The 27,790-nt window shown below is 47.4% G+C and overlaps 1 protein-coding gene across 1 annotated transcript in view; it reads right to left on the bottom strand.

Moving 5' to 3' along the window:
- Positions 1-17,207: 17,207 nt before the first annotated feature.
- SSR1 (signal sequence receptor subunit 1) overlaps positions 17,208-27,790 on the bottom strand; it is a 19,681-nt gene continuing 9,098 nt past the window's right edge. Inside the window, exons 5-8 of the mRNA XM_007466384.1 lie at positions 26,658-26,734; positions 25,578-25,656; positions 23,232-23,325; positions 17,208-17,577 (exon numbers count right to left, since the gene is read on the bottom strand). Of these exons, the coding sequence (XP_007466446.1) occupies positions 17,510-17,577; positions 23,232-23,325; positions 25,578-25,656; positions 26,658-26,734 (318 nt within the window). The 3' untranslated portion in view covers positions 17,208-17,509. The remainder of the gene's footprint in view (positions 17,578-23,231; positions 23,326-25,577; positions 25,657-26,657; positions 26,735-27,790) is intronic.

Raw genomic sequence — 27,790 nt, forward strand, 5'->3', positions numbered from 1 at the left:
GGGGCGGAGGCGCAGGCCAGTCGCCCTCGGAGGGGACGACGCAGTTGAGTGGCCCGGGCCGGGGCGCTGGCGGGGACAGCGAGAAGCGCACGTGAGCCCGCGGATTAGAGCTGTGGTCGAGAGCGCGGTCCTGGAGGCAGGAGGGGGTCGATGAAGGTCGATTGTCGGATCAGAGCTGGTTCTACAAACATCCCGCGGCGGAGCGCAGGGCGGAGCGGAGCCGGGAGGCCAAGGGAGGAAATGGCTGAAGTCGTCCGGGCCCAGGTGAGAGGGTTGGAGGGGGATGGAGGGAGATGGAGGGGGGCAGCGGGGCGCGGGCGCCGCGGGGGGACGAGGCGCCGGGGTGCGGGTAGGGGCGGCCACCACGGCAGCCGGGGGTCCGGCCAGGAGCTGGTCGCTGGGCCTGGAGGCCGTGGGCTCATCTTGTTCGAGGAGCCTTTGATGGCAAAAAGGGACAGAAGCCAGCTCGGGCCGGCTCATGCAGACATGGGACAGTGTTAGTGGCTGCACCGGGAGGCCGGGAGGGCGCCTGGCGCTCGGCGGTGCAGGCACCCCAGGGCCGGTGCTAGAGCCGCCTTCTCCGCGCTGTGACCCCCGGCCGCCCCACTCCTGTTCCCCAGCTCAGCCACTCCGCTGCTCGTTTTCACCAGGGACCCGGGAGTGACCCGTTCTGGCCGGAGCCTCATGCCCACCTCTGGCTCACATGCCAGTCTTGGAGCAGAGGGCCAGTCGGCTGTCCCTGAGCTGCCCGGATGGAAAGTTCCGCAGAGGAGGACTTGGGGGTGGGGCCGTCGCCAGGAGGAGGGGGAGTTTGCGGGGCCCACTGCGGGCGTCCAGTGGGCAGGCATCCAGGTGGGGCGTCTGCAGCTCAGGTGACAGGTGAGCGCTGCAGCCGGATTTGAGTTGTGTAGGAGCTGAAGCTCTGGGGATCACTGAGGTCATCGGGGGTGGGGAGGGGGAGAGAGAAGAAAGGGGGTTCCAAGCAGCCTTCTGGGGTTACCCCTGGGGCAAAGAAACCACGCTCCCTGTGCCTGCAGAGCCGCGTGTAGCAGCAGGAAACGGCACTCTCTCTGGCCGTGCAAAAAGGTGAACCTACTTCGCGCTGAAGCCTGGGGGGGAGGGATGTGTGTGTGTGTGTGTGTGTGTGTGTGTGTGTGTGTGTGTGTGTGTGTGTGTGGCGCGCGCACACGTGTGTGCGATCAGGCAGGGCTCACAATCAGCCGTCTCTCGATAGCAAACACCCGTCTCTTCCTCCCTGTGCCCACCATCGCTCGGGCCCACACACCTGATGGGACACCGCCAGTTGGGCACTTGCTTGGTTCTTTTTATATGGTGGAATGTATTTGTCCTTTTTCCCCGTTTCTGTTGTTTAGCTGAGCTGTGTCTCCTCAGCTAGACTGGAGGACGCACGGGGCAGTTATCCTGTGTCCCCTCCAAACCTCAACCCGGCGCCTGCACGTTGGGGTGTGCGTTTTACAGATGGGGACAGAGCCCGGGTGGGCAGGCCCTGCGGCCATGTGGTCTGGGACACAGTTTTGGGTCTCATCCGTCAAGCAGGTCAGCGCTGGGATTGGGGCTTCTGCCCGGGCCACGTGGACATGCGAGTTCTCAGTGAATGAGTCCACCCACTGGCGGGGGGCAGGGGGCACATTCTGTGGCTCCGACCTTCGCAGGTGCTGCACGTGGCAGGCCGGGCTTCTCCCTGGGCGGCTCATTACGGTCACCTGGGGACTGTTCCATCTGGCGATGGGGCCTCACCTGAGGCCCATTAAACGGTCTCTGAGGGTGGGGCTCCACACGGAGGGTTTTTAAAGCTCCCCGGAGCTTCCTACTGTATCGAAGGCTGAACCTGCCCAGCCGAGGGTGTCCTGAGGGCAACACAGGGACAGCTGATGGGATTCGGAGCCAGACAGACCTGGGTTCAAATCCCAGCCCCACGGTGACTCGGCTTCTCTGGATTTAATGTCTTTATCTCCAGAATGGGTGTTAAGTGCCCATTTCCCAAAACATCAGGTACCTACAGAGGCTTCAAGTACATAGAAGCCGCCTAAAATAATAGTCCCCAGGCCTCCCTGAGACCTGAGGCCTTCACCGAGTAGACCCTCAGCTTCTGTTCCAGGGACATGTGGGGAGAGGGAGGCCCCTTCAAGGGTGCCATGACCGGGGCGGTGGCAGCCGTAGTCACACGGAGCTGGGGATGGAAAAGCCTTCCTTCTCCTTCTAATTATAGAGGAAAGGATTCATAGTCTCCCGGGCGTGACCTCTGTGAGTGCTTCCACACGCTACCCAAAATTGTCATCTATCATCTGTTCGTTTGGAGACTTTCCATTTTCTGAAAGGCAGCGGGGACCCTGAGTCGGGGAGGGGGCATCACAGCTGGGACTGCTGCTGCCAAGCCTGTGCCGCGTCCCTCCCTCCGACAGTGGCTCCCCACCCGAGCGCTGGCCTGGCGGGGCCTGGGCTCCTCTGCGGTCCGCGAGGAGCCATCGAGGGAGGCGGGAGACGCCAGAGGCCCAGTGCGTGGGTGAGGGACGCTTGCTGATGAGGGTCCTGGTTTGCCTTTGGAGTCCCAGGGTTGCTGGGCAAGGCCCTCTGCATTATGTCACACTGCAAGGTTGGCGTCGGCTGGGAAGCTCTGGGCCCGGGGTTTAATTTTGTGTTGATACTAGAGATAGAGGCTCACCAAAAAGCTGCTTAGAAATCTAAAAATTTCTGCAAATGTTACATGTTTATCTGAAGATAAAGCTAATAACTGGACCACGAGGAAAGGAAGGGCAGCTTCAACTTGAGAGATGGTACTTAAGACGATCAAAGCCCTTAACCATGTGTATGATCAAGGTCATAGCTAAGGAAATACTGCCTGTTATGGGCTGAATTGTGTCCCCCCAGATTCATCCCCCAGCGCCTCGCTGTGACCGTATTTGGAGAGGGGCCTTTCAAAGGGTGATTAAGTTAGGGTGACCCTAATCCGATCTGACTGGTCTCCTTATAAGAAGGGGAAGTTTGGACCCAGACGTCAGGGATGTGTGTGCACGGTCCGTGTGAGGACACGGGGAGAAGATGCCCATCTATGCGCCAAGGAGGGGGAGGCCTCGGGGGGAACCAACCCTGCCGACGCCTGGATCTCAGACCTCCAGCCTGCCCGGCTGGGACCCCTGGGCAGCGTGGCTCGGGTGCCTCACTTTCAGATCCGGGAGCACCAGGCATTTCGTGATTGTATTAAGCACCGCGCTCCTGGGCCTGAGACCTAGGATGGGTGTGGAGAGAAGGAAGGTGCATCTGGTCAGATCTGAGTGCCCCAAAGATCATGACTGTCTGCTCCCCAGAGCCTGAGAAGAGCCGTGGGGCTTCCTTCGCTCTGGCTGGAATCTTCCAAACCTGTGTCCCAGCTGCAGCCTCACCCACAAGGGAGCTTATCAGCAAAGCAAACACCTAGACTCCAGGGTGGAGGCGCAGTGTGGGAGAGAGTTAGCAGCCTCTCATGGGGGCCGACGTGCTCTGAAATGTCTCTTGCTCGGGAATGACCCCGACGCACCCACCCCCTGAAAAGCACTGCCTGGCCCCCTGTCACCCCCTCCCCTCAGTGAGTCTCAAACTTTGAATCCACCTGTAGAGTTTGTTTGAAAATGCAGATTCCTGGGCCAGCTCCCCGAGACTCTGCTGTAGGTTTGGGGGATGTTCCAGGTGATTCCACACGTGGGGTTTACGGGCCACTCCTGAGATGCGCTTCCTCCGTGCGAGTGTGTCTCTGCACGTCCCCCCTGCTCTGCACTTGCAGGCTTAGCTCAGAGCATCTCCCCTGACAGTCCCACGCCTCTCGTGCCCCCCTCCCAGCCCGCCCCCGGTCTGGCATGCTCTTGCCGCACAGTTACGGCCTGGCCGGTGCAAAGACAGGGACCAGGGATGGTCCTGTGCATCCCTGACCCCCGGGGCCTGGCACTCAGTAAGAGGTGGATGCTTATCGGTAGCCTTTCAGTTTTTATTTCCATCCAATTCGATTCTGTGCAGTTCAACTCAATTCACATCAGCATAAGAGCCTGTCGTAAGCCCAACACACAGACGCGGGCCTCTGCTTGGGGGAAGGGCCCCGTCACCTGGACGCGTGCCCACACGAAGCGTCACTCATCTCGGCACCAAGCCCTCCCTGCCCGGCTCGTCTCTGAACATCCCCTAAGTCGACACCGGCAGCCGCTAAGGTGTGTGTGTTCCAGCCACCACGTCACGGGCTGGCATCCTGCCCGGGTCACCGTCCCCGTGACGGGGAAGCGCAGGCCAGACGGAGGACCCGGCGGCATGGGTCCCTGGGTTCACGGCGTCCTCAGCGGTGGGGACGGTGGCCCATCCTCCCGCGGGCAGAGGACGACACCACACAGCAGCTTATCCGCAGAGGCCGCTGAGCCCTGCCACACAGCCAGCCCGGCGGGGGCTCCTCCGCAGATCCCGCCGAGGGGCCGGCGCCGTCCCGACCTTCACGAGGAGCAGAACGGTGCAGGAGGGAGGCCGGCGTCTTTCTGCAGCAAGCAGCCTGGGTGGCAGGGCCCTGCCCGCATGGCGAGGGATGGCAGCGCTGCGGGAGGGCTGGTGACATCAGTGCGCCTCCCCGCTCCTGCGTCCGAAACAACAAAGGAAGAAGGTCAGCTCCTGGGCGGCCTCCCTGCGGGGCCGGGGGTGCGGGGAGCCGGGGCGGATGACACTCGTGCTGCTCTTTCGGGTCCAGATGCCTCTCAAGACAAAAGCCTCAGAGAACCCCCTTCGACCCCGCCCCCCATGAAGAAACAAATGGAAAAGTCTCAGATTGGAGTCCAGTTTCTAAAATTAGTCTATTCTGCGACTCCCAGAAGAAATCTTTATTGGGATTTAGTCAGACTTTCATGCTCTGAGTGAGAATCTGGCATGAAACAAAGCCCAAAGCGTAGCCGTGCTCCAGGCGTAAAGCAAAAACGCACCCAGGCTCGTCCGGAGAGATTTGGAGGGCTCTGCTCTGTAACTAGAGCGGCTCCCGGAGTCTCACTCACTCACTCAATTCACTCAGCGGACATCTGTGGAGCACCCGCTCTGTGCCAGGTCTGGAGTGGGAGCCCGCGGGAGGGCAGGGCAGCCGGTGCCCGGGGCGTGATGGGCCAGGCTGCTGACCTAGCCCCGGCGCCGGGCGTGGGGAAGCTTCCCTCGAGGAGGAGGGGCCGGGAAAGTACTCAGGGCCCCACCTTTGCCCACGGTCCGCACCCACGTCCCAGGGACGGACAGGAAGGGCCGGGCGCCCTGCCATGTGGCTCCTGCCCAAAGGGCGTGAACTGAAACCAGTCACGAGGACGCAGCACACAAGGCCCGGCCGGGGACACGCGGAGCTACCGGCCCGCACTCCCTCAAGGCGCCCGTGTCCCGAAAGGCCGAGGAATCGTCCAGACCCAAGGGGATCACGGACACGTGACAAGTGCATGGAACGCGTGAACCCGGAAGGGCCCCCGAGGCAGGAGGACGGGCCGGGGGCGGTGCTGGGCCAGGTGCTGAGCGCTGGCCGTGGCCTGTGGCTTGGCAGTCACTGCAGCAGTGTGGCTCGTCCCCTGGTCAGAGAGCGTGCCTGTTCGCGGCAGGGGTCAGGGACAGTGCGGGTGTCGTGCAGGTGTGTCTGTAGCGAAAGTCAGCAGTTGAGGATCTGGGTGAAGGCGGAGGGTGTGGGGAATTCCTTTGCAGTGTTTCGCAGCTTCTCTCCAAGTTCCAAACTGTATGAAAATTAAAGGCTGCTCCCAGACTTGGTGCTGGACGGGCAGGTGAGGGCAGGGCATCGGCACCCCCGTGTAGGCGGAGGGCGTGCGTGCGATGCTGGGGGCGGAGACGGACTGAGCAGCTCAGCGGGGGCGGTGCGGGCTTGGGTTCAGAGGTCGCACGGAGACGCGCAACAGAGGTTTGGGTCTGGCAGGTTTGGGCCGTGGGAGCGACCGGGCCATCGCCGAGGGTCCCAGTGGCGCCTCGTGGCCGGGGTTGGGGAGACTGGACCAGCGGTGGCACCGCAGCCACGGCCACCACGTGGGTGCCGCGTGTGTCCCCTGCTCACCGACCGCGGGGAGCCCACCCACTGGGGACCAGGGCCGGGGCAGGGCCGCGTCCCACCACCATTTTCAGTTGGCCTCAGGCATCCAACACGAGGAGAGGAGACAACGGCGGGGGGCAGTGAAGCAGCCCCGTTTCTGTACAAGGACGGGGCCACTCAGGTCCAGGCTGACGCCACTGGCTGTGGTGCGTGCGCTATCCCGCCACAAGCTAGTCCAGGGCTCCCCGAGGGCAAGCAGGGCAGGCCGGCTCACTGCTCTGCAGCCAGCAGGACCGTCAGGCGAGACCCAGACTCTCCTGGCGACTGTTTTGCAGTGCAGTTGTGGGAGCACCGGTGGCGGGTATTAAAATGCAGATTCCTGGGCGCCAGCCCGGAGCGGAAATCGGCAGCTCTGGTCACGGCGCCCTAAGCAAACCTCCCCTCCTCCACCCCCAATCTTATGGGCAGCAAGGTTGGTGAATGCCGCCTAAGAGCAAGAAATAATTGTTTTAGTGGTTTGTTTGGAGGGAGAAGGAATGGCAATTATTTTCATCCTTTATCTCAGCAATCATTTTGGACCCTTTAATTTCCATTATTCAATAAAATAGGTAAAGATTTAAGTGGGCAGACAATTCCCATCATTTTAATAAAGGCACTGTTTCCTTGGGAAAAAATTAGGTTGAGGTAAGTTATTATTACTTTTTACTTGAGCCTGGATAGAAGATTTTTGACAAAGGAAGGAGTGATAGAGGTCTTCACACACACACACACACACACACACACACACACACACACAAGACAGCTGTAAGGGAGAGAAAGCAGATTTTTTAGAGATGATGTGGAAGGCAGAACTAGGACACAGACCACAAGGCAGTTGATCTGGCCTCCAGCGAGAACTGTCTACTAGCTGAGCTGTCCAAAGATGGGATAGGCCACCTGGCCAGGTGGCCAGAAAGCTGGCCTAGATGACTCTGGATTCTTTGCAGCTCTAATATTATATGAGGCTCTATTAAGTACAGGAAAAAAATCAGCACCACACCTTTTAAACAGAATTTCACAGTTCTAGGGAAAAAAAGTTGTTAACGATGGTATTCAGTTGGCTGACAAATGAACATTGTTTATGGAATGAGGAAAAAAATACATTCCTAGTAGTGAAAATTAGGTTACTCTGGGCCAGGCACTGGGATCAGCTTTCTTTTCACATGCAGTATCTTTAACAAATCCAACCAAACACTTGGCGTATAGTGAGGGCTTTACATTCATTGAACGTTAATAACTAATAATTTTAGTTACTATTATCCCCATTTTAGAGAAGAAGAAACAGGTGGGACCAATTAGGTGACTTGTGTAAGATTGCTAAGTGGGTGAGTCTGGATTCAAACAAGGGCTGTTAACCATCATACTCATGTCCAATGAGAGAAAGTATTTCACGAGTGCATCCGAAGTAAACACGTGTGTGTGTGTGTGTGTGTGGACGTGATGCAGGCAGAGCAGACGGGCAGTGGCTTTGTCTGAGACCAAGTTTCTCTTGGGAGACAAGGCTCCAGAGAGCACGTGCTATGTGTGTTTGGCCAGCTCTCCAGGTGACATGATCACTCAGCTGAATCCAAGTCACTTCACTGACGTCTTAGCAAAAGCAGTTATTTTCACTTTAGTCCCACGTTTGGTTTGGGGCGGGGGTGGAGCACAGGATGCCCGGGCCGGTGGGTTGCAGTGTCTGGAGTAGGTGGCTTGCTTCAGGGGAGGACAACCCCTAAGTCTTTCTGGCGATGCCTTGGGGCAGCCCTGGGAATGAACCGTCGCGGCTGTACCACCCGTGAGCAGCAGAGGGCAGCAGAACACACCCGCGCAGACAGGTTTCAGGGGGCCTGGGAGTTAAGGTTCTGCTTTAAAATGTTTCCCTGTCATTTGGAGGATTCTTGCAGAGGAGGAATACTACTGATTTAAAGTTATGATGCAAATAGTGAACTATTCCCTTATAAGAAAATTAGCAACTTTTTTTTTTAAGTCTTAATGACACAGCTAGCCTCCTGACTTGAAACTCTCCTTTTGGAGCTGTCGCCTTTGATAGCTTATCTCATTGTCTCAACTTGACATAATTTGCCAAGCTTGGATTATACGTTTAACGAAAACTATTTAAGGTTACAGTTCACTCACGATTTGGGAACTAACTTGATTGTGTGAAGCTCGGCTGTGACACCCCTATTGTTTCACTTTCTTTTTCTGGAACTCACCCACGGGATTTCACTTGAGCCACCTTCCCAGCAACTCCTGGGCACGCGCTTGCCAGTTTCCTTGGCTCTGTTTGGTAAATGCCTCCTGGTGGAGCTGCAGCCCCGGTCCCTCCCTAGAATCCTCACCCTGCACATGAGGCCGGCAAGTCGACCTCGTTTCTCCAAGGCTTTCAGTGAATGGGGACCGGGCGGCCACCGGGGGAACCTCCGTATTACGAGGGAGGCAACAGAATTCTGTGAAGGCTCTGGACACAGACCAGCCTGCGTTCCAGTCTCAGCTTTGCCACCTCAGTCAAGCGCGTCTCAGTACGTCATTGGACTCGTACATTGTTTTCTCATCTGCAAGACGGGGGTGATACCTACTTCACTGCAGGGCTGTGAGGTTAACTCGTATTTATTAAACACCTACCACATGCCAGGTACCATCCCAAGACTTGAGGACCCAGTAACTGGAAATTCTTGCTGTCACGAAGCTTAAGCTTCGAAAAGGGGTGACGGGCAGCGGAAGGGCCAGGGAGCGGGGAGGGACGAGGCCAACACCCAGGGTGCTGCGAGGCGTCGGGAGGCAGGCGCCCTTGACGAGGGAAGGCTGCGGGGGGCGCCGGCGTCTGGACAGAGGGAGTCAGTGCCACGGCGGGGGGTGGGGCTGTGTGGGCACCAGGGCTGGGAGGGCCGGCAGTGCCGAGCACAGGCTGGCACAGGCCCAGATGGAGATGCAGGTGGTTTATTAATGTGAAGGCATAACAGATGAGAAGCAAGCCTGGGTGCCGTCCAAGGAAACATCTTTTGAGGATTTTCTACCAATCTGTCTTGATTTTCTCCCAATCTGTCTTGATTTTCTCTGAGTATGTAAAGTGACAGAAACATCTTAAGTTTTCGAATGGGCTCACTTTCTTTCTGGGCTACAGCCAAGCTGCCCACAGCCATCGCGATTATTATACTCATCGTAGGAGGCTCAAATAAATTTAACACTTATATTTATTTCTTCCATTCTAAAATATAAGCACATTGCAAACACTTTGAAAAGGAAAAAAAAAATCCACCACTCTACCACAAAAACTGCTTTAGCATTTTGTGTATTTCTTTTCAGACTCTGGACTAATCTGAAATTTACTGAATACTGAGCGTTTCAAGCATTGTAGAGAAGAAATTAAAATGCTGGTTCTCACTGCCCTAATATTTTTGATTCATTTCCTTTCAGCAGAGCAGACTAAAAATATTACATAGTTACAAAGACTAAATCGCCAGAGTATGCACAGCTTCTAATCAAAAGTTACTTTTTCTATGAAGAACACATTAATTCAGCTCTACCACTTACAACAAAATCATGAAAAGAAGGACATTTTCGGTACTGACTCAGTGATACACTGATGAAGTTAAACCAAAGAGGCATCTCTGCCTACTTAAAAACGTTTAAACGGTCAGAGTATGCAGTCTCTAATTCCTGGGAACCGAAACTTAATATGCGCGCGCGTGTGTGTGTGTGTGTGTGTGTGTGTGTGTGTGTGTGTGTGTGTGTGTGTGTGTGTGTGTGTGTGTGTGTGTGTGTGTGTGTGTGTGTGTGTGTGTGTGTGTGTGTGTGTGTGTGTGTGTCGGGGGGAGGTGTCTTATGACCATCATTTGAAAAGGCAAAGAGCTCACAGCCAAACAGCACATGTAAAGCTCATCTTAAATCTTCCTTCTAGGACAAAACTTGTTCCTTGAAATGTCTAAATTTTGTATGTTGAAAATATGTAAAGCTTTTTACAAATTCCAGAGGGAAATTAAGATCAAGATCATAGCTTCCTTTCTTTGCTTAATATTTTAGATGCACTTTGTGCTTCTCAAAGATGAAGACCTAGCAGTAAAACGCACTGGCACTTTACAAACCATTTTGTATTGAACGCAAATCCTTTCAAGATCAGATTTAATCAGGGATATGCAAATAGAGAGATGCGTTTAGGGGCTTCCCTGGTGGCGCAGTGGTTAGGAATCTGCCTGCCAATGCAGGGGACATGGGTTTGAGCCCTGGTTCAGGAAGATCCCACGTGCCGTGGAGCAGCTAAGCCCGTGCGCCACAGCTACTGAGCCTGCGCTCTAGAGCCCGCACACCTAGAGCCGGTGCTCCAAGACGAGAGAGGCCACCGCAGTGAGAGGACCGCGCACGGCAATGAAGAGTAGCCCCCCACTCGCCGCAACTAAAAAGAAAGCCCACGCACAGCAACGAAGACCCAACGCAGCCAAAAATAAATAAATAAAGATGCGTTTGAAGACGAGTTTAGGCAGTAGGTTGGACCAATGGAAATAACCAAGAAAAAAGGGTGTTCTTGGGTTTACCAAACTGGAAAAACTGTGATTTCCAGATACTCACTGAGCAGGAACTTTTCTCAAATGTTTCATTAACTAATCAGTCCTAAAGGTGGCCAGATAACTTTCTCACGGTCACCAGATAAAACCCACACTGCAGAAGAACGTTTTGTCATAAATAGCCTGATTAAAATACACTGCCCGCTAGAATTAAAATAGCAAACACCCAAGACCTCTTGCAGTGCAGTAGGAAATGTAAAAAAGGAAGTCTTTTGAACCAGAGGTATTTTTGCCTATACTGAATAGATTCGGACTTCTTTAAAGTTCTTAAGTTGTTAAGATTTTGAAATGGAGAGAACTGAAATCTAATTTAATTCATAGCAGAGGTGAATTAGTAAGAATGTTTTCAATACTTAAGGGCAAATCACTGTACCTGGGGGTCCTCTTGAAAATTTAATGTTGGATAAACAGTCATGTTACTGAAGGACAAGAAGTCAGACTGAGAGATTTATGGGGGAAATAAACTTACCTGTGCCCTGTTGGTTTGGGGTTACAGTAAAACATTTAAGTGAAAGTGAATCACGGGCAGTTAGAAGGGCAGGGGGAATCCAAGGGCCGGCGTCCAGAGGCTAGACGCACAGGTCAAGGCCGGGGAGCGGACACGCACAGGCTGGCGAGGAGGGAGCGGAGATCCCAGGAGAGGCCTTTGGGGCAGAAGCTGGGTTGAAAAGCCGTTAGAAGACTGAAGGCCCAGTGAAGAAGGGGAAGCCCGAAGCCCAGGAGAACCGGAACCGGAACAGCCAGAGGGACAAGAGAACACGCCAGACTCTGGACGGGAAAGTTTCCGCCCAGGGGCACGAGAGGACGGAAGCCAGGCCGGGAGTCTCCCGAGGATCTGGAGACGGGACTTGGTGCCAGGAATGGAGGCGCCCCGGGCAGCGGGCGCGGGAAAGCCCTCGAGGCACAGACACGGCGGGGCGGCCACGGCCTCTCGCCGCTGGTCCCTGAAAGGAGAGTCTTCAGGCCCCACCAGGTGTGCTGTCCGGGAGGAATGCGACGAAGGCAGGTCCCCCACTGGAGCCACCCTTGCACCACCGTGCACCCTGCAGCTTCGGGACGGCAGCCTCAGCTGCTCCGGGTCAAGCTTCCACTCCGTGGGGACAGAGGCCACCCCTCACAGGGGCACATTTTAAAAACACGTAGCGGTGCTTTAACTGTGAGACGGTCCCTCGGTCGTGAACAGAATGAGAAAGTCACCCAAGACCGGAAAGTACTGCAACTCGGACACTCAAGTGCCCAGCGCCGCAGGGGCCGCAGGCCTGCTGCCCGCTCTCCGGGGCGCCGAGGACCCCGCCCCGCGGGCAATGGCGGCGCGTCCGCGGGAGACCGGAGCCGGCGGCCGGGCGTTCCCGTACCCTTGACAGGTACCTGACTTCCACCGAAGGGACCTAACCTCAGAGAGGAACTACCAGGCAAATCCTACGTGGCGCGACCAGAACCCGGTAAGGTACCTTGTGCGTCCCCCGCGGCGCAGCCCATCTGCAGGATCGGGCCGGAGCCGGCGGGCGGGGCGGATGAACGAGAAGGCGTGCGGAAGCGGGAGCGCGGCGACGTGACGCGCGTCTGCTCGCCGAGCGCCGCTCCCCACTAGCACGTTCTCACACTCCTTCCTAATGTGCTTTTAGAGCTCGAGCACCTATTTTGACAAATGTGATTCAGATGGATGATCGGACCAGTGGGTTCCTGAAAAAACGTCAAGACCGATGATCTTTGGGTGGCTCAGTCTGAGGCTGTAAGAAATTCTGAGAGGCGTTTCAGAAAGGTTTTTTTTTTTTTTTTTTTTTTTTTTTTTGCAGTCCGCGGGCCTCTCACTGTTGTGGCCTCTCCTGTTGCGGAGCACAGGCTCCAGATCCGCGGAACGCGGGATCCTCCCGGACCGGGGCACGAACCCGCGCCCCCTGCATCGGCAGGCGGACTCTGAACCACTGCGCCACCTGGGAAGCCCCAGAAATGTTTTTTGAACGGCGGGCGATGGCATCCCCAGGTGTTCCGGGAGCTGCGTGTGCAGGCTGTAACGCCCCGGGCAGCCCCGTAACGCTGGTTCATTAGGAGACCCATTATTAGAGCTGGCCCCCTTACATGTCCATCTTAAGGCATTTACTCTTTCATTAAAAACGAATACTGTTTCACTTTTCTATTCAGTAGAGTTTAACCATCACTTCACAACGAAGCCCCCAAAGCGCTACCCGCACCTGCCTTGTGCGCGCTTCACGGGCTGTTCCTGCAACACGGCGTTTGCGGCAGCACTCACCCACGTGCCAGGCCGTGTCCTCGGCACCTCATAACGCCGGGGATCAGGCACCCCAGGCTGAAGCCCAGTGCCTCCAACTCCGAAGAGGGAGCTGGGATTTGAACCCAGGCAGACCAACACGAGTCCATTCTACACCTCAGTCCTATTTCTTTTTGCTAAGTAAACTAGATTTAAGGAGAAAAATCACTTAACGTTGTATTAGGCAAAGGTACGAGTCAAACTGGGACTTCCAGGTATTTCTCAATGTAAAAAACACACCGAGACGCCAGAGATGAGCTGCCTTCTCACCGTCACCACTGGTTCCTGGCCAGGGCCGACTCCGTCCTGATCCCCAGGCCGGGACACCACACACGACCCCAGCTCTCTCTGTTCAACCTCACAGAACTGCCAACAGTAGATACTGGGTTATCAGGAGTCCAGTCCTCTGGAACACAGCCAGTAAACACTGGCCCACGTTTTCTTGTCTTCTTCAAAGCCTTGTGTTAGGTTTCCACGTGAGGGCTGTGAACTAGAAGCCGGGGACAAAAGGCCAGCAAGACACAAAGATCACGGCCCAGCAGACAAGCCAACGAGACAGGATGAGGTGATCCATCGTTCACAGGTACCGTAACAGAAACCTACGTGAGGGGCAGCAGGGGATCAAGAAGGGCCTGGCCAAATCATCTCTGGCTGTGATTTCTGAACTTTAAATAAGGGCTGTCCTTTCTGTGTTCTCCAGGTGATGCTAGGTTTCCTTTTTAATGCTCCACTGTGCCCTACTGAGGGAAACCGCTGTCTGAACAGGAAGACACGACAGATGCCTAGCCCGCTTCCCAGCTCCATCCCCCACTGTGTATGTAGCCCAAGAACAGCGAGCTCATCACTCTCACCTCTAACATGAAGGTGAGTCTTTCAGTCCTTGAAAATTCAATCAAACTAGAAAAGCCACCTTGAAGAAAATGTTTTTAACCATGATTTTGAAATAACCACGAGGTTATTTGAACTTGGTAGTTGCTGGATTCTAGAAAACCAAGTGTTTGTTTAAGCTGCCCGAATGCCTGGTTTTATAAAGTCTCCATCTTAAACCTGGTGCAGGGAAGAGAATGTATAAGATCCAAAGTAAGACGGGTCTGAATCCAGTCAGTATGAAACCTCGCACAAGCTTCTTAAACTCAGAGGGTTCGGGTTTTCCCATGTGTATAAAGTGAACAGTATCACCTTCTTTCAGTGGGTTGTTGTGAACGTTTATGAGATGATAAATGGAAAGGCCCAATGGAACACAGCACGTGGCTGATGTTTAATAAATGAGTTCCTTTCCTACTGCCTTAAAAAAAAAAAAAAAAGGTACCCAAACCCTGATTATATTCCTATATGATTCCAAAATCTCAAAGAAAAAAAACTCTAAAACTTCAGATTATGTAATTAACTACTGTATAAGTCCAGCCTTTTGTGGACATGAAAAAGGAGTTAAGAGTCCTGAAGAAATTTAGATGTTCACAGTCAGTCCCCAAGTTTTGTTCTTCCCTCCTGTTCTTTTCTAAGGATGATGATCTTACAAATACAGATCAGCCTGACAACAGAACCTACATTCCATTCACTTGAATAACCAGGGTCTTGTTTATGTGTCAGGTTGCTCTTCACTAAGCTGGAGATACTAGTTCAAAGAAAAGTTAAGATTTTATTTAATAAAATTGGAGCAAATTTATTCATTTTACAGCTTATAAATGATGCCATCCAAGCCATCCAAAACTGTGGTAAATTACTTCAAGTGTATCTGGAAATGTCTTTAAATGCAACGGTGTAATTTATTAAAATTTTGCAGAAATGACGTGTACTGCCAAGTTCATTGGTTAAAAAACAAATTACGTTATTTAAATGCTCTAGCCAAATAAATTTTCCTTCATACCAAGGGTATGGATAACATTATACCACGAAAGATGAATGCTATATAAGAGCCTCACATACTGTTACATTTATCTACTCCTGTACCTCCAAAATAGCACCAGTCATTAAGGAAAGGCTTCAATATCACATCACCACCGTCTGCTTCTTCCCAACAGAGCCAAAACACAATTCCAGGCTCATGAACTGCAAATACACCTTCAGGGCAGTGGCTTTTTAATTTTTTTTTTTTTTTTTAAGATCTAAATTTGCCTTTTCCTCCTATCAAAGTCACTATTTTCTGAAGCTTATTTAAAATGAAAAACTTCACTAGAGTCAAGTCAATGATCCTTTCCTTCTGATTTCTGTTTTCCTCAGGCTTCTACCTTGGAGGTACCATTTCCCTCTTTAAGGGGGCAGGAACAGTCTTACAAGTCACTTACTACGTAAGACCATGAAATGAATGATGCAGCTGCACAACCAAGGTGAGATCCATGCTTTATGAACACATTATTCTCACACGTCCCAGTGACAGGTTTAATACACAAGATTCTCAGTTCATTTTACAGACTCTGCAACCAAGCTGTTCAGAAGATGAATTCTGAAACCATAGTTGGTGTAGCAAATTAATATATCAAAACAAATAAAAACTTCAAATATTTACATTTAAAAAAGACGTTTAAAAAACAGGCTACTTATTAAGTAAGTGTGCTTGAACAAACCATGTGTGGAATTGAATTCCATTCATTATGGAGTTAGTTTCTGTTAAACACTGACACTTACAGAGACCCCTGGCATCTGAGGACTCAAGAATTTAAGTGTTCCCAATGTATGCTAAAAAATAAAACATGACAGATAATTTCCGTGCGCTAATTTGAACCTCAGATATGGAAGGTCTAGTACATATAAGGCAGATTACTCAGGAGTCAGAAGGTCTGGCACTTGTAACTCAGCGTGGCTTTCCCATTGCCTAAGTATCACCAGGAATTCAATAAAATGCTCTGTAGAGATCATTTAAATTTTTTGATTACACCTTACTTCATTTATGTCCTAGTAATTTCACAAATTTGGACACTCACAAATGTTTTGAAATGAGAAGGTGGAGGGTCTCCTATGTTACATCAAATAAAAACCATGCAGTTTCTTAGAGCTCACAGAGCTTTCCAAAATAAACTACTGATCATAACAGCCCAATTAAAAACTCAAAACACTTTATATTACAGGTATAGAAAGCTTATAGCTCAGCATTGCCAATATAGTTAATTTGACACCTTAGCCCCACTTGCAAAGCGGTTAACAGCTTTACAGTGACTTTTTTTTTTTTTTTTTTTTTTTTGTCCCGGACTGGGGCGCGAACCCGCGTCCCCTGCATCGGCAGGCAGACTCTCAACCACTGCGCCACCAGGGAAGCCCTACAGTAACTTGTTTTATTGTCATTGTCTTTGGCTCAGATGTTTAAGGACTTAAGCAACTTGGAAAGGTTTTTCACTTGTGTTGTTTCACTGTTTTTTGTGTAGGCATGGGTGCAGGTGGGGATTATAGCAAAGAGGGATCAGTTCATTATAATGAAGACAGATCAGGAATTACACGGCTACTAAAATTTCACTTACCATTCCCTTACAAAACGTAGGTGGGAGAATATGAAGACAGAGGGAAAAAAAGCCTTGGATGTGTTCGTACTGTTTTACTCTGCTGCTTATCCAGCCTGACAGTAACGCCAAACTTAATTTACTACCTAGGGCAAGGGCAACTAAGAGGGATTTTATGAAGCCCAATTAATTTGGGGTCTGATATCTTAAGTGCTTAAAATTTTGGAGTTCTTCAGATTAACTTGAAAAAAAAAATCAACAACCAAAATACCCCAAAGATTAGATAAAAAAACAATTGGTTAACCATTAAAAATTATCCAACTCTTTAACAGGTTTAGGATTAGTTGGAATTTTGCTTAGTCTGTAGACCAAGGCAACTTTTCTAAAGCAAGATGCTTCTATTAAGGAGAGAAAAATGCTCTCTTAAAAAAACAGAGTGGTCTAAAAATCATCCCAGAGCTATCTCTTGGGTCAGAAGTAGAACAGTGGACAACTCAGTTTCCACATATGTACCTTTTTTCTTTTAAAAAAAGAGAGTGAAGTTGGTTTTATATATCAAAACCAGAATTTTCATGTTTCACAATTTTGGTGCTGGAGAGCCCCAAATTCCTTGAACTTACTTGGGAAGGTGCGCATTATAGTAAACAGCAGCAAAATACCAAAACAGTTCTACTGCTAAAAAGCAGCTACGCCTGCTCGTGCCTTTAGAATACTAGTTGTAAAACAGCAACAACATGCAAATTTGTGCCATCAAGCGGGATTTGCGCTATTCTAAAGAAGAAACATTGTTTTCTTTAAAAACAGTCCAAGGCAGGACATCTACAGTCATACCGGGCAAATGCTGAGTTTTGGGGGAAAATGCCAGAAAATGTCCAAAAGGAAGAGACAATAGCATTATATTTAGTATTCTAAAGGCATGCTTCAGATAGTTCAACAATGATTCTGGTAAGACCAACTGCTCACATACATACACACACACTCACATAGATTTTAATGGTTTTAAAAAAACCAAATTTGTTACTTTAGAAAAATAAATGCAGTGCATTTTCAGCAGTGTTACCGCCACAGACTCTGAGTGCTCAGTCCACACATAAGTAGTAGTTGCCTTCTATGGTGATATGGCTTCTCTGCACTAATTCCCATCAGGCCGAAAAACATTAGGGCGGGTTAAGTAAAGACCGAATTGTTGCACAAAGAACATTTACTCATCAGATCCCACCGATCTCTTCTGTGCCCGTTTCCTGGGCAACCTTCTTGGTGAAGCTTTATCTGGAAGAAAAGAGAAAGTTCTGACTTGCCTGGCTATCACGTATGTGTTCAATTCAAAAGCATTTTCCTTCAACTTTACCATTAAGAAAACGACGCGCATGCCAAGAAGACCATCTAATAATAAATGCCTCTTACCTAGCATAGGTTTTTTAACTAACCTTTAAAATAATCCTTCAAGAGGTAACTCAAAATGAAACTCTACATACTTGTAAGCTGCTAAGTGAATCTTAAAAGTTCTCATCACACACACAAAAATATTTTTGGTAACTGTATGGTGACAGATGATGACTTACCGTGGTGACCACATGTGTACAAGTTATCTATCATGATGTTGTATACCTGGAACTAGTATGTCACTCATTACATGTCAGTTAAACCTTTCTGCAGTTAGGGTGGGAGAAGATCTAATCTTGATCACTGTGATGCTGAAGCTGCCATACAAAACCTTCCTGAATCTACAGCTCAGCATGTTTGTACGCGACACGTGCATAAGCAAACTCTTTACAAACAGCATAAAAATTTTATATTGGTTACAAATTAAAGACAATATTTATAAATGCAGCACCATGTAGTTTGCATAATTTTTGGTAATTTCATAAATTTACCTGAAATGAGCAGGTTAAAAGAAATTATACAGTACATCAATATGAAAAGCATCCTACACACGTAAGCAGTATCTTTAAAGCAAAAAATAAACTGGTAGTGAGTTTCTTCCACTTCTATCCAGTTAGCAGTCATCTAGAAGTTTCTTTAAGAAGTGAAAGACTGTCTTCTCTCTGACCATTGTCTTTTTCATATTTTCTAGGAGCACCTAACCTACTAGGAACGTAAGTTCCTTGCGGAATAACTAACACATTACAATTATTTTTCCAGCTTAAAAAAATACACAGTAAATGTTTACAAAGAATATTTAGAAGCTAAAAATTCTTTTTTAAAAACTGCTTAAGAATTAATGACTGAAATATCACATGACAGCTGGCCTCAGTGCTTTATTGAGTAGGTTGGTAATGATGTGTTTCGGGGGCTCCAGTGCCTAGAGCTGAGCAAAGAAGCACTTTTCTGACAAAGAAAGCCTACAACTTCCATCAAATTTTCAGAAAGGTTAGCCTACGAATTACTGCGTCTTCTACTCCTAAGTAATTTTTAAATAGAAGCAGCAGCTGAATAACCTTTTTTTTTCTCTTCAAAAAATGCTTCAGAATCTAACAGCCACCTGTGTGGACACAGCTGTTACTATGGATGTGAAATGGTCATTACTGACTCCCAACAATGTCAACCCCCTGCAGCAGGGTTTTAAATACAGGAATACACAAAAAAGAGCCTCGGAGAACCGGCAAAGCCCATTCGTCCAACACACATACATGAATTTCACTCCATCAGTAAGACAGCCGATCCAACTTAACAGTGAGTCTAAAACCTTCCCCTCCCACATGTCTAGCTCATCAGAGTTAAGCAGCAGACAAACGAGACAGACATCAGCCTGGATTCATCCAGCTTTGGGGAAAATGGCTCCAAATGCCTCAACAGCCTAGAAAGTGGCATTTCATTTCAGCAAAGAACAACGAAATGTATATAATGGTGCTCTCAGTCATCAAAGGAAACCACCTCCTTCTGACCCCCAACCCCCCCCAAAACCCTAAAAAACTTTAAAAATCAAAAACAAAAACAGAAAACCTTAAACATGATGTCTCATATTGAATAAATGGGGCAGATCCGAAAATGCCTCTCCTGCCCATTTAAAAAAAGACTAAATTGTAGTAAAATGGTAACTCACTGCAACTTTAAGAGAAAGTCAAGATGTTAGCAGAAAGTTAAACTGGTCCCTTTCCACGTTCTCGGACTGCATAATCTAATTTCCTACCTCACCTGTGGGGAAATACTATATAAATAACTTTCAGATGGATTTCTTTTTACTTAATGAGATACATGTTACAGTTTTCTAACAGATCCCTGAGTTAAAGTCACATTCACAGAAGACTTCATAGTTATAGCTTCTGATGAAGGTTTCCCTATGTACACATATGAAACAGCACTTAGCGAAGATCCTATAATTTTTCTATTAAAATCAGCTAACCTGTCACTTACAGTTAAAAGACCTCAGGGAAGTTGAAGCACCCTACTCTGAAATGCAAAACATACAAGAAAAAACTTCTTAGTAATGGGCTCAAATTGTTTCAAACCACCCTTCTTCCTTTACACTCCGAATGAGACTCATCACCTGAGACACATGATATTCTCTCCTTCAACAAGACTTCCTTCGACTCTAAATATGATCCCCCTCTCCTAACTTTCAAGTTGTCCACATTATTCACTCTAACACATAATCACATACTATTTCACATATGTGCTTTATTTTCCTCAAGCAGAAATGTAAACTCTGGAAAACAGTAATACATATATTCTTAGCTTCTTTTTAACATACCACTCAGAACCTAGCATAGTGTTATGACACTGTAGGTAATACTGAATGAAAATACAGTTATACATGATTGGAATTTTGCTCTGTAAGTATAATAATTCTCAGCTTTTAAGTTCATGAATAACAACAGGTCAGGGAGAAAGATACTATGAAACCAATCTCCCAGTCTACACAAGCAATCCTGCTGCACTGTAGAGGCCATGGTCTACACTTCCGCCCAATTCCACTTCCCGCCACACGGAATGCCGGATGGTGTGGGAAGTCTGTCCTTGCAGAGACCCTCAGCTGTCGCCTAGGCTCTGCGCCAATGTCTCCGCATCCTGGCCCGCCTGTGCTCTGAACACGCTTCCACATGCTCACTGGGGTTGCACGGGCTCCTCGCACCCAGCACATCCAGCGCACAGCCCCCTCTCCTTGTGCACAGACCTCCTCCTAGAGTCCCTGCTGTTAATGGGACCATCTTCCATCCAGCTGCCAAAACTCAGAGCACCCTGACTCTTCCCTTCCTGCAACTACCAAAATGCCACTGAAAGCCCAACCAGCTCCACTTCTGAAATATCTTTCTCTTCCCTTTTATTCCCATTCACTTCTGCCTTAGCTTAGGCCCTAATGGTTCCTCGTACGCTTGGCTGAAATCACCCAGCTGGTATCCCTGGGTCCAGTCGCTCCCACTTGTTAGCCAGCCTCCATGAGACTATCACATAATTAAAAAAAAAAAAACATGAATTTGTTATTTCTCTGCTTTAAAGTATCTGATGGCTGCCATTTGGCTAGAAGGAAAGTCAGAAGGCTGTAGCAGAGCACATAAAAAAGACTCCCCCTCACAGAACTCAAGAATCAGCCAATGTCAACCCCTTCTGTAAATGATCTCCCTACTCTCCTAACTGGAGAAGGCCCCTCCTATGCTCTTACTAAAGCACCTACCAGACTACACTTGCATTTCAACATAGAAAGACAAGTCAATTTATAAACCTGGAAAGAACTTGAACAGCCAATTCACAGGAAAAGAAATACTAAGTAGCCAATAAATATGCATAAAGAAGCCAAACCTCATTCTTAACTGTAAATGAAAATGAGATACCATTTTGTAACATACTGGCAGATTAAAACATTTTATTATACTTAACATGTGAGAATAATTAGTAAGAGGGGAGGAGAAACAGGCAATATTATACATTACTGAGAACGTAAGTTGGCACCACCTTTCGGGAAGGAAATGGAACACTTTCCATAAAATTTAAAATGTGCATAATCTTAGACCTAGCTATTCTACTTTTAAGAAATTATCCTAGGGACTTCCCTGGTGGCACAGTGGTTAAGAATCCGCCTGCCAGTGCAGGGGACACCATTTCCAGCCCTGTTCCAGGAAGATCCCACATGCCACGGAGCAACTAAGCCCGTGCGCCACAACTACTGAGCCTGCGCTCTAGAGCCCGCGAGCCACAGCTACTGAAGCCCATGCGCCTAGAGCCTGTGCTCCCCAACAAGAGAAGCCACCGCAATGAGAAGCCCGCGCACCGCAATGAAGAGTAGCCCCCGCTCGCCACAACTAGAGAAAGCCCGCGCACAGCAACGAAGACCCACCCAACGCAGCCAAAAATAAATAAATAAATTAATTAATTAAAAATTATCCCGGGTAGGAGAGTGGGCAAAACAGGAGTGGGGGGTCAAAAGGTACAAACTTCTAGTTATAAGTCACAAATATTTAATATACAACATGGTGATTATAGTTAACAACACTGTACTGTATATCTGAAAGTTGCTAAGAGAACAGATCTTAAGAGTTCTCATCGCAAGAAAAATAAAATTTGTAACTGTGTGGGGTGCTGTTGGCTAGATGATGTGGTGATCATTTCACATTTTATACAGATATCAACTCATTATGTCGTACATGCAAAACTAATGTTATATGTCAATTACATCTTAATTTTTTAAATTAGCCCATAGTTTTATATATCAAGAATATTCGTTAGAGTATTAATCTTAAGAGCAAAAAACTGGAAATAACAAACATCCTTCAATATAGAATAGGCTTAATCTTGACACATTTATATAAAAGAATTGTAAAAGAATACTATGTAGTTATTAAAAAGAATAAGGTAAATATATAATTATCAAAAAAAAGACATCCAAGGCACAAGAACTCGGGATGTAGAACTGTGTGCCACATGATGCCATCTGTGTAAACACACACAGACACAATAGGCATATGAGCTGGTACACGTATAGAAAACACTTAGACTAACACATAAGTACCAATTATTTATGGAAAATGGGACTAGTGGAGCCAGGAGGTTATCTCTGAACTTTTCTTCTTCCCCGCACCGCCCCCAAAAAAGGGCAGGACCTCCTGGTGGCGCAGTGGTTAAGAATGCACCTGCCAATGCAGGGGACATGGGTTTGAGCCCTGGTCTGGGAAGATCCCACATGCCGCAGAGCAACTAAGCCCCTGGGGCACAACTACTGAAGCCCGTGTGCCTAGAGCCTGTGCTCCACAACAAGAGAAGCCACTGCAATGAGAAGCCCAAGCACCACAATGAAGAGTAGCCCCCGCTCACCGCAACTAGAGAAAGCCCACGTGCAGCAACGAAGACCCAACGCAGCCAAAAATAAATAAAAAAATTTTTTGAAGTTGTTTTAAAAAAAGCAATGAAGCCATACTGCTTTTATGGTAAATGTTTGTAAAAAGTCCAATTACAACTGGAGGAAAAAAAATCTATATTCTTCAATAAAGATTAATATTTAACCAACTGCATATATAATAAAAACTGAAATATACGTTAGGTAAACTATCAGGCAGTATTGTAGGTTATTCTTTCAAAAACAGTGGGTAGTTGGCAGTTTTTCTAATAGATATGGTGATAGAAAACTGTTCCCTTATTCAATAAACTTACTGTAAAGTATTCACAAACTATACAACAGCTCCCAACACCACAACAAACACCATTAAAAAGATGAAATGCCTCACCTCTCCTACTCTGCACTGAAGCAACAGGAAAGAAGAGAGACAGGAAAAAGGTTAGGAATATAGAGAATTCACACATTTGTATACAAACTGCAGATGCGGAAGCATTTCTAAATTAAAGCATAAATATAGTGCACAGAATAAAAATGTGATGCATTCATTGCTCATCATATTAGATTCGTACAAGCCATGAAAAGATGAGTGTTGACCAAGCATTTTTTGCCAAATCTAAGAGAAAAGTTTCCCAGGCGAGCCTGTAAGCATACTTACTGATCTGATTCAAAGTTTCCTGAGGAATCCAGCTCATGTCAACATCACTCTGACTCGAGGTACCCGTCTCTACCTTCTGTATGGGTCTCTTGCGCTAAGAGAACATAAAAACATTATTGTAAAGGAGTTCCATTATATTATTTACTATAACATTAAAACCGCCCATCAAGCTACCCACTTAAATATATTAATAGATAAACATGTTCTCTTTTAGTCCTACAACATATTCCTCAAATATTTTTTTAACGAGACGGGAAAATCATGTCTACACCAATTATAAAGAATAAGGAATAAATGTGCACAATTACTTATTTTCAGTCTCTAACGGCCTTTTCCTCTGCTATAAAGCTTCATGTTATACAACTGGTGGACCAAGTAAGAACTTCTGCTTTTACAATGATTTTCATTTTGGGAATCAAATCTTAAAGAATAAACTTATTTCCACATTAAACAAAAGTTGGGATAATTACTGAAATGTTGCATGCAGGCAGATCCCTGCATTATTAGCTAAATACACTTAAACAGCTGGCATAAATAAAACAAAACAAAAACATATAATCCCATTTAAGCTAACAACCTCAAACTTTGTTCCTTGAGTGTTTGCAGCCAAACTGCTAGAAAGTAAGAAAGTGATTCAATTCCACTCTTTGGTCCTATTCTTTAAAAAAAACAAAACAAAAAAACCCACCTGATTATTTACATAAGAAACAGAATATTAATTTTACAGTCCAAAAATTGGACTCTGAATACACAGAGATAACTGAAAAACTGGCTTATACCTAATACATAAACTTATAGCAAAAAAGCTGACTATTATGCAAACAAGGTAAAGAAAGTTATGAAAATTAACATTCAAGCACTAAGTATTTTTCTTCTAAAAAGTAAGGATTTATTAATAAAATTTACTGCTAATTTTACATAGATTTGATTGCCTGACTTACTGCTTAATAAATAAAGATTAACCAAAATGTCTAGCAATTGTTTAGGGTCTAGTTCATATCAGTGTATCTGACACAAATCACGTTATATACTGAGAGGAACAGTGTGGGTTGTTTTGTTTTGGGGTTGGTTTATTCTTGGCAGGGTGGGGGAGAAGAGGGACGTGAGGATACAGAGGCAGGACTAGCTACCACGTTCAGAGACAGGAAAACATGATTACAGCAGGTGCTTCAATGCTGCCACTCTACTACTCTAACACAAAACAGAATTCTGAATTAAATACAGCCAAATTCATTCATTCTTTTTCAAATGAAGACGCATTTAATTGCTAATCAGAAGTCAGCCCTATAGTCAAGAGTATTAAAGCAAATATATAAAAGCTGCATTACTTATAGATAAAATACACATCCATGAACGAGTATGATAAACAGAAGAATGAAATTTAACGTCTGAGTTTTAGGAATAAAATATCTAGAATACAGAGTCACCTAACAGTGAGAAGGTAAATATCATCCCAGAGAATGCAGACAAAGGACACCAACTGCACGTGGCTGTAGAGTCTAAACAAATCCAAATCATACACCCAAGGTCTCCTCTTCAGGCTTTTTTTTTTTGGTACGCGGGCCTCTCACTGTCGTGGCCTCTCCCGCTGCGGAGCACAGGCTCCGGACGCGCAGGCCCAGCCGCTCCGTGGCATGTCAGACCGGGGCAAGAACCCGCGTCCCCTGCATCAGCAGGCGGACTCTCAACCACTGCGCCACCAGGGAACAGGCTTTTATTTTTATTGTTATCATTATTTTTTAAAAATAGGTCTTCACTGGAGTGCAACCGCTTCACAATAGCGTGCTCGTTTCTGCTGCAGAACAAAGAGAATCAGCCACATGCCCACACAGCCCCGACCCCCCGGGCCCCCCACCCTCCAGGTCATCGCAAAGCACAGAGCCCATCTCTCTGGGCTACGCTGACGCCCCCCACCAGCCAACCACCCTGCGCTCGGTAGCGTATATATGTCCGTGCTACTCTCAATTCGTTCAGGCTTTGTTTTAAAAAGGTCCAACAGGGCTCCCCTGGTGGCGCAGTGGTTGAAGAGTTGAGAGTTGAGAGTCCGCCTGCCGATGCAGGGGACACGGGTTCGTGCCCCGGTCCGGGAAGATCCCACATGCCGCGGAGCAGCTGGGCCCGTGAGCCATGGCCGCTGAGCCTGTGCGTCCGGAGCCTGTGCTCCGCAACGGGAGAGGCCACAACAGTGAAAGGCCCGCGTACCGCAAATAAAAAGAAAAAAAAGGTACAACAAACCTGTAATCTACAAACCCACAGTGAAAACAAGAAGCCACAAATAACTAGACTGTACTCAGTACTGTAACCATTTTTGAAGTAAGGCTATAAGAGCTGTTTATATATATTTACCTTTCTAGATTCTAGGAGTTGATGAAGGCCAACCACCACCAAAAGCCCAAGACCAGCAAGGAACATATACATAAAGATTCTGATATAAAAGGAGAAAATATAAACTGGCTTTAGTTCATAATACCACAGCTAATTAAAACCATAATTGTGCTTAAACTCCTAAGAGGTATGAGTTAATTACAACAACAATTCTAACAAAATATAATTTTTCCAAATAATTTGTGGGGAAAAGGAACAAAATATTTTAAATTCAACGTAGATCCAGGTAACAGTTTTATAAATTTACCTTTAACAAGTCAGTCCCCACCCCCCCAAAAAGGCATATGATCTACAATGAATTACTTCATAATTTGTTACAGTCAAAGCTCAGTTAAACAGCTGCATTAGGTGCTGTCTTCCTCAAATATTAGACTTTGCACAATTTTATTTAAAAGTTACTTTTAGTGAATTATGTAAGTATATAGTGAAAAATGATTCATCATTCGCAAAGGACACATTTTTCAAGATAAAATCTTATGGTTTATGTTTTCAATAGTAATTCTGGAGCCATGAAACTTAGATGAGGCTGATGACCAACTTAAGAGGACGGGGTGGAAAACAATTTAAAGACGGGAAGAACAAAACGCAAACTTTCTAAAACAATTTTTTGTTAGTTTTAACCATCTTTCCTAACTTGGTATTAACAGTTGTAAGAATCATCTAAAGTATGAATTTAAGTAGTCAGGATTCCACCCAATCTACACCTAATCTTTCACCATTAAAAACTACAGTGACAGGGCTTCCCTGGTGGCGCAGTGGTTGAGAGTCCGCCTGCCGTTGCAGGGGACACGGGTTCGTGCCCCGGTCCGGGAAGATCCCACATGCCGCGGAGCGGCTGGGCCCGTGAGCCATGGCTGCTGAGCCTACGCGTCCGGAGCCTGTGCTCACAACGGGAGAGGCCACAACAGTGAGGGGCCTGCGTACCGCCAAAAATAAAAAAAATAAAAAAAAATAAAAAAAAAAAAAAACTACAGTGACAGAAGCAAGCCTCCCAGCCCTACCTTCTGAGACCAAGACCTACACACTGCGACTTTCACTTACGTTTCTCCATCTAGCCCATCTTCTCTCTCAATAACTGTAACTGTCTGATTGAAGACAGCATCTTGGAAAACATTGCCCTGTTAAAAAAATAAATCACAAAAATTGGAAATGTGTTGAAAGAATGAAAGCTTACAAGATTTCTTAAAACTGTTACCCTACAGATACCCTACTGATACCATACCGCTTTCTCATCGCCTAGAACGTCAGTAAGACTCAACAGTTGTACGTAAGTGCACCAATTCAATGTCAGGGACACAACGTTATGATGTTACTTTCTCCTCAAAAATAAAAAAGGCCTCCAACTTTGCTAAAGTTGTCCCCACTTTCTTTGACGGGGATGGGAGGTGTGAGAAACCAGGGAAGTAAAAACAGGATAACTTGCAGAAAGACACAGAGCCCACAGAACACTCTTCAGCTAGAAGCCCTGGCTTCTGTTGTAGGTAATCCTCCAAACGAGAAAGGAAGAGCACGAACATGCACACAGAAGCTCCAGAGACCATCATTCTAAGAACTAGACTTGAACAAAAGTCAAATTCATGTTCTAAATTGGCAATGGATTGGAAATCAGTTTATATTAAATGGGTTAATGACTTTCAGTATCAAAATCTTTTTCTGTGGTGGTCTCCAAATAATTCTGTCAGCTCAACACAATTTCAGTTTTCAAATACACGACAATCACTGGGACAACACACAGCTGTGTCCAGTGTTTTGTGTGAAGCATCGAGGTAGTACTTTTTCAAAACTGTCACCACTTATTGTTGAACTGTAACGATTTAAGTCTTATTCCAAGATCTTTCAATTAGCATTCCTCTAGTGACAATTCCAAGATGAAACAAACATTCAAAATGGAACTGAAGCTACATATATGCTTGTTGGATTAAGTTTAATTCTGCTTGAAAACTTGATGAAATACACAGTCCTTCAAGCTACTAAACTATGAAGTTGAGGAGGCTTAATACATTGTTCTGAAAATAAGGATGGGGACTTCCCTGGCGGTCCAGTGGTTATCGGACTCGGTGCTCTCACTGCAGAGGCCTGGGTTCAACCCCTGGTCGGGGAACTGAGATCCTGCAAGCAGTGCAGTATGCACCCCCCCAACCCCCCAAAAAAAGAAAAAAGATGAAAACTCTTTC

This window comes from Lipotes vexillifer, unplaced genomic scaffold (genome assembly GCF_000442215.2).
Source record: "Lipotes vexillifer unplaced genomic scaffold, Lipotes_vexillifer_v1.1 scaffold444, whole genome shotgun sequence".
Taxonomy (NCBI): domain Eukaryota; kingdom Metazoa; phylum Chordata; class Mammalia; order Artiodactyla; family Lipotidae; genus Lipotes; species Lipotes vexillifer.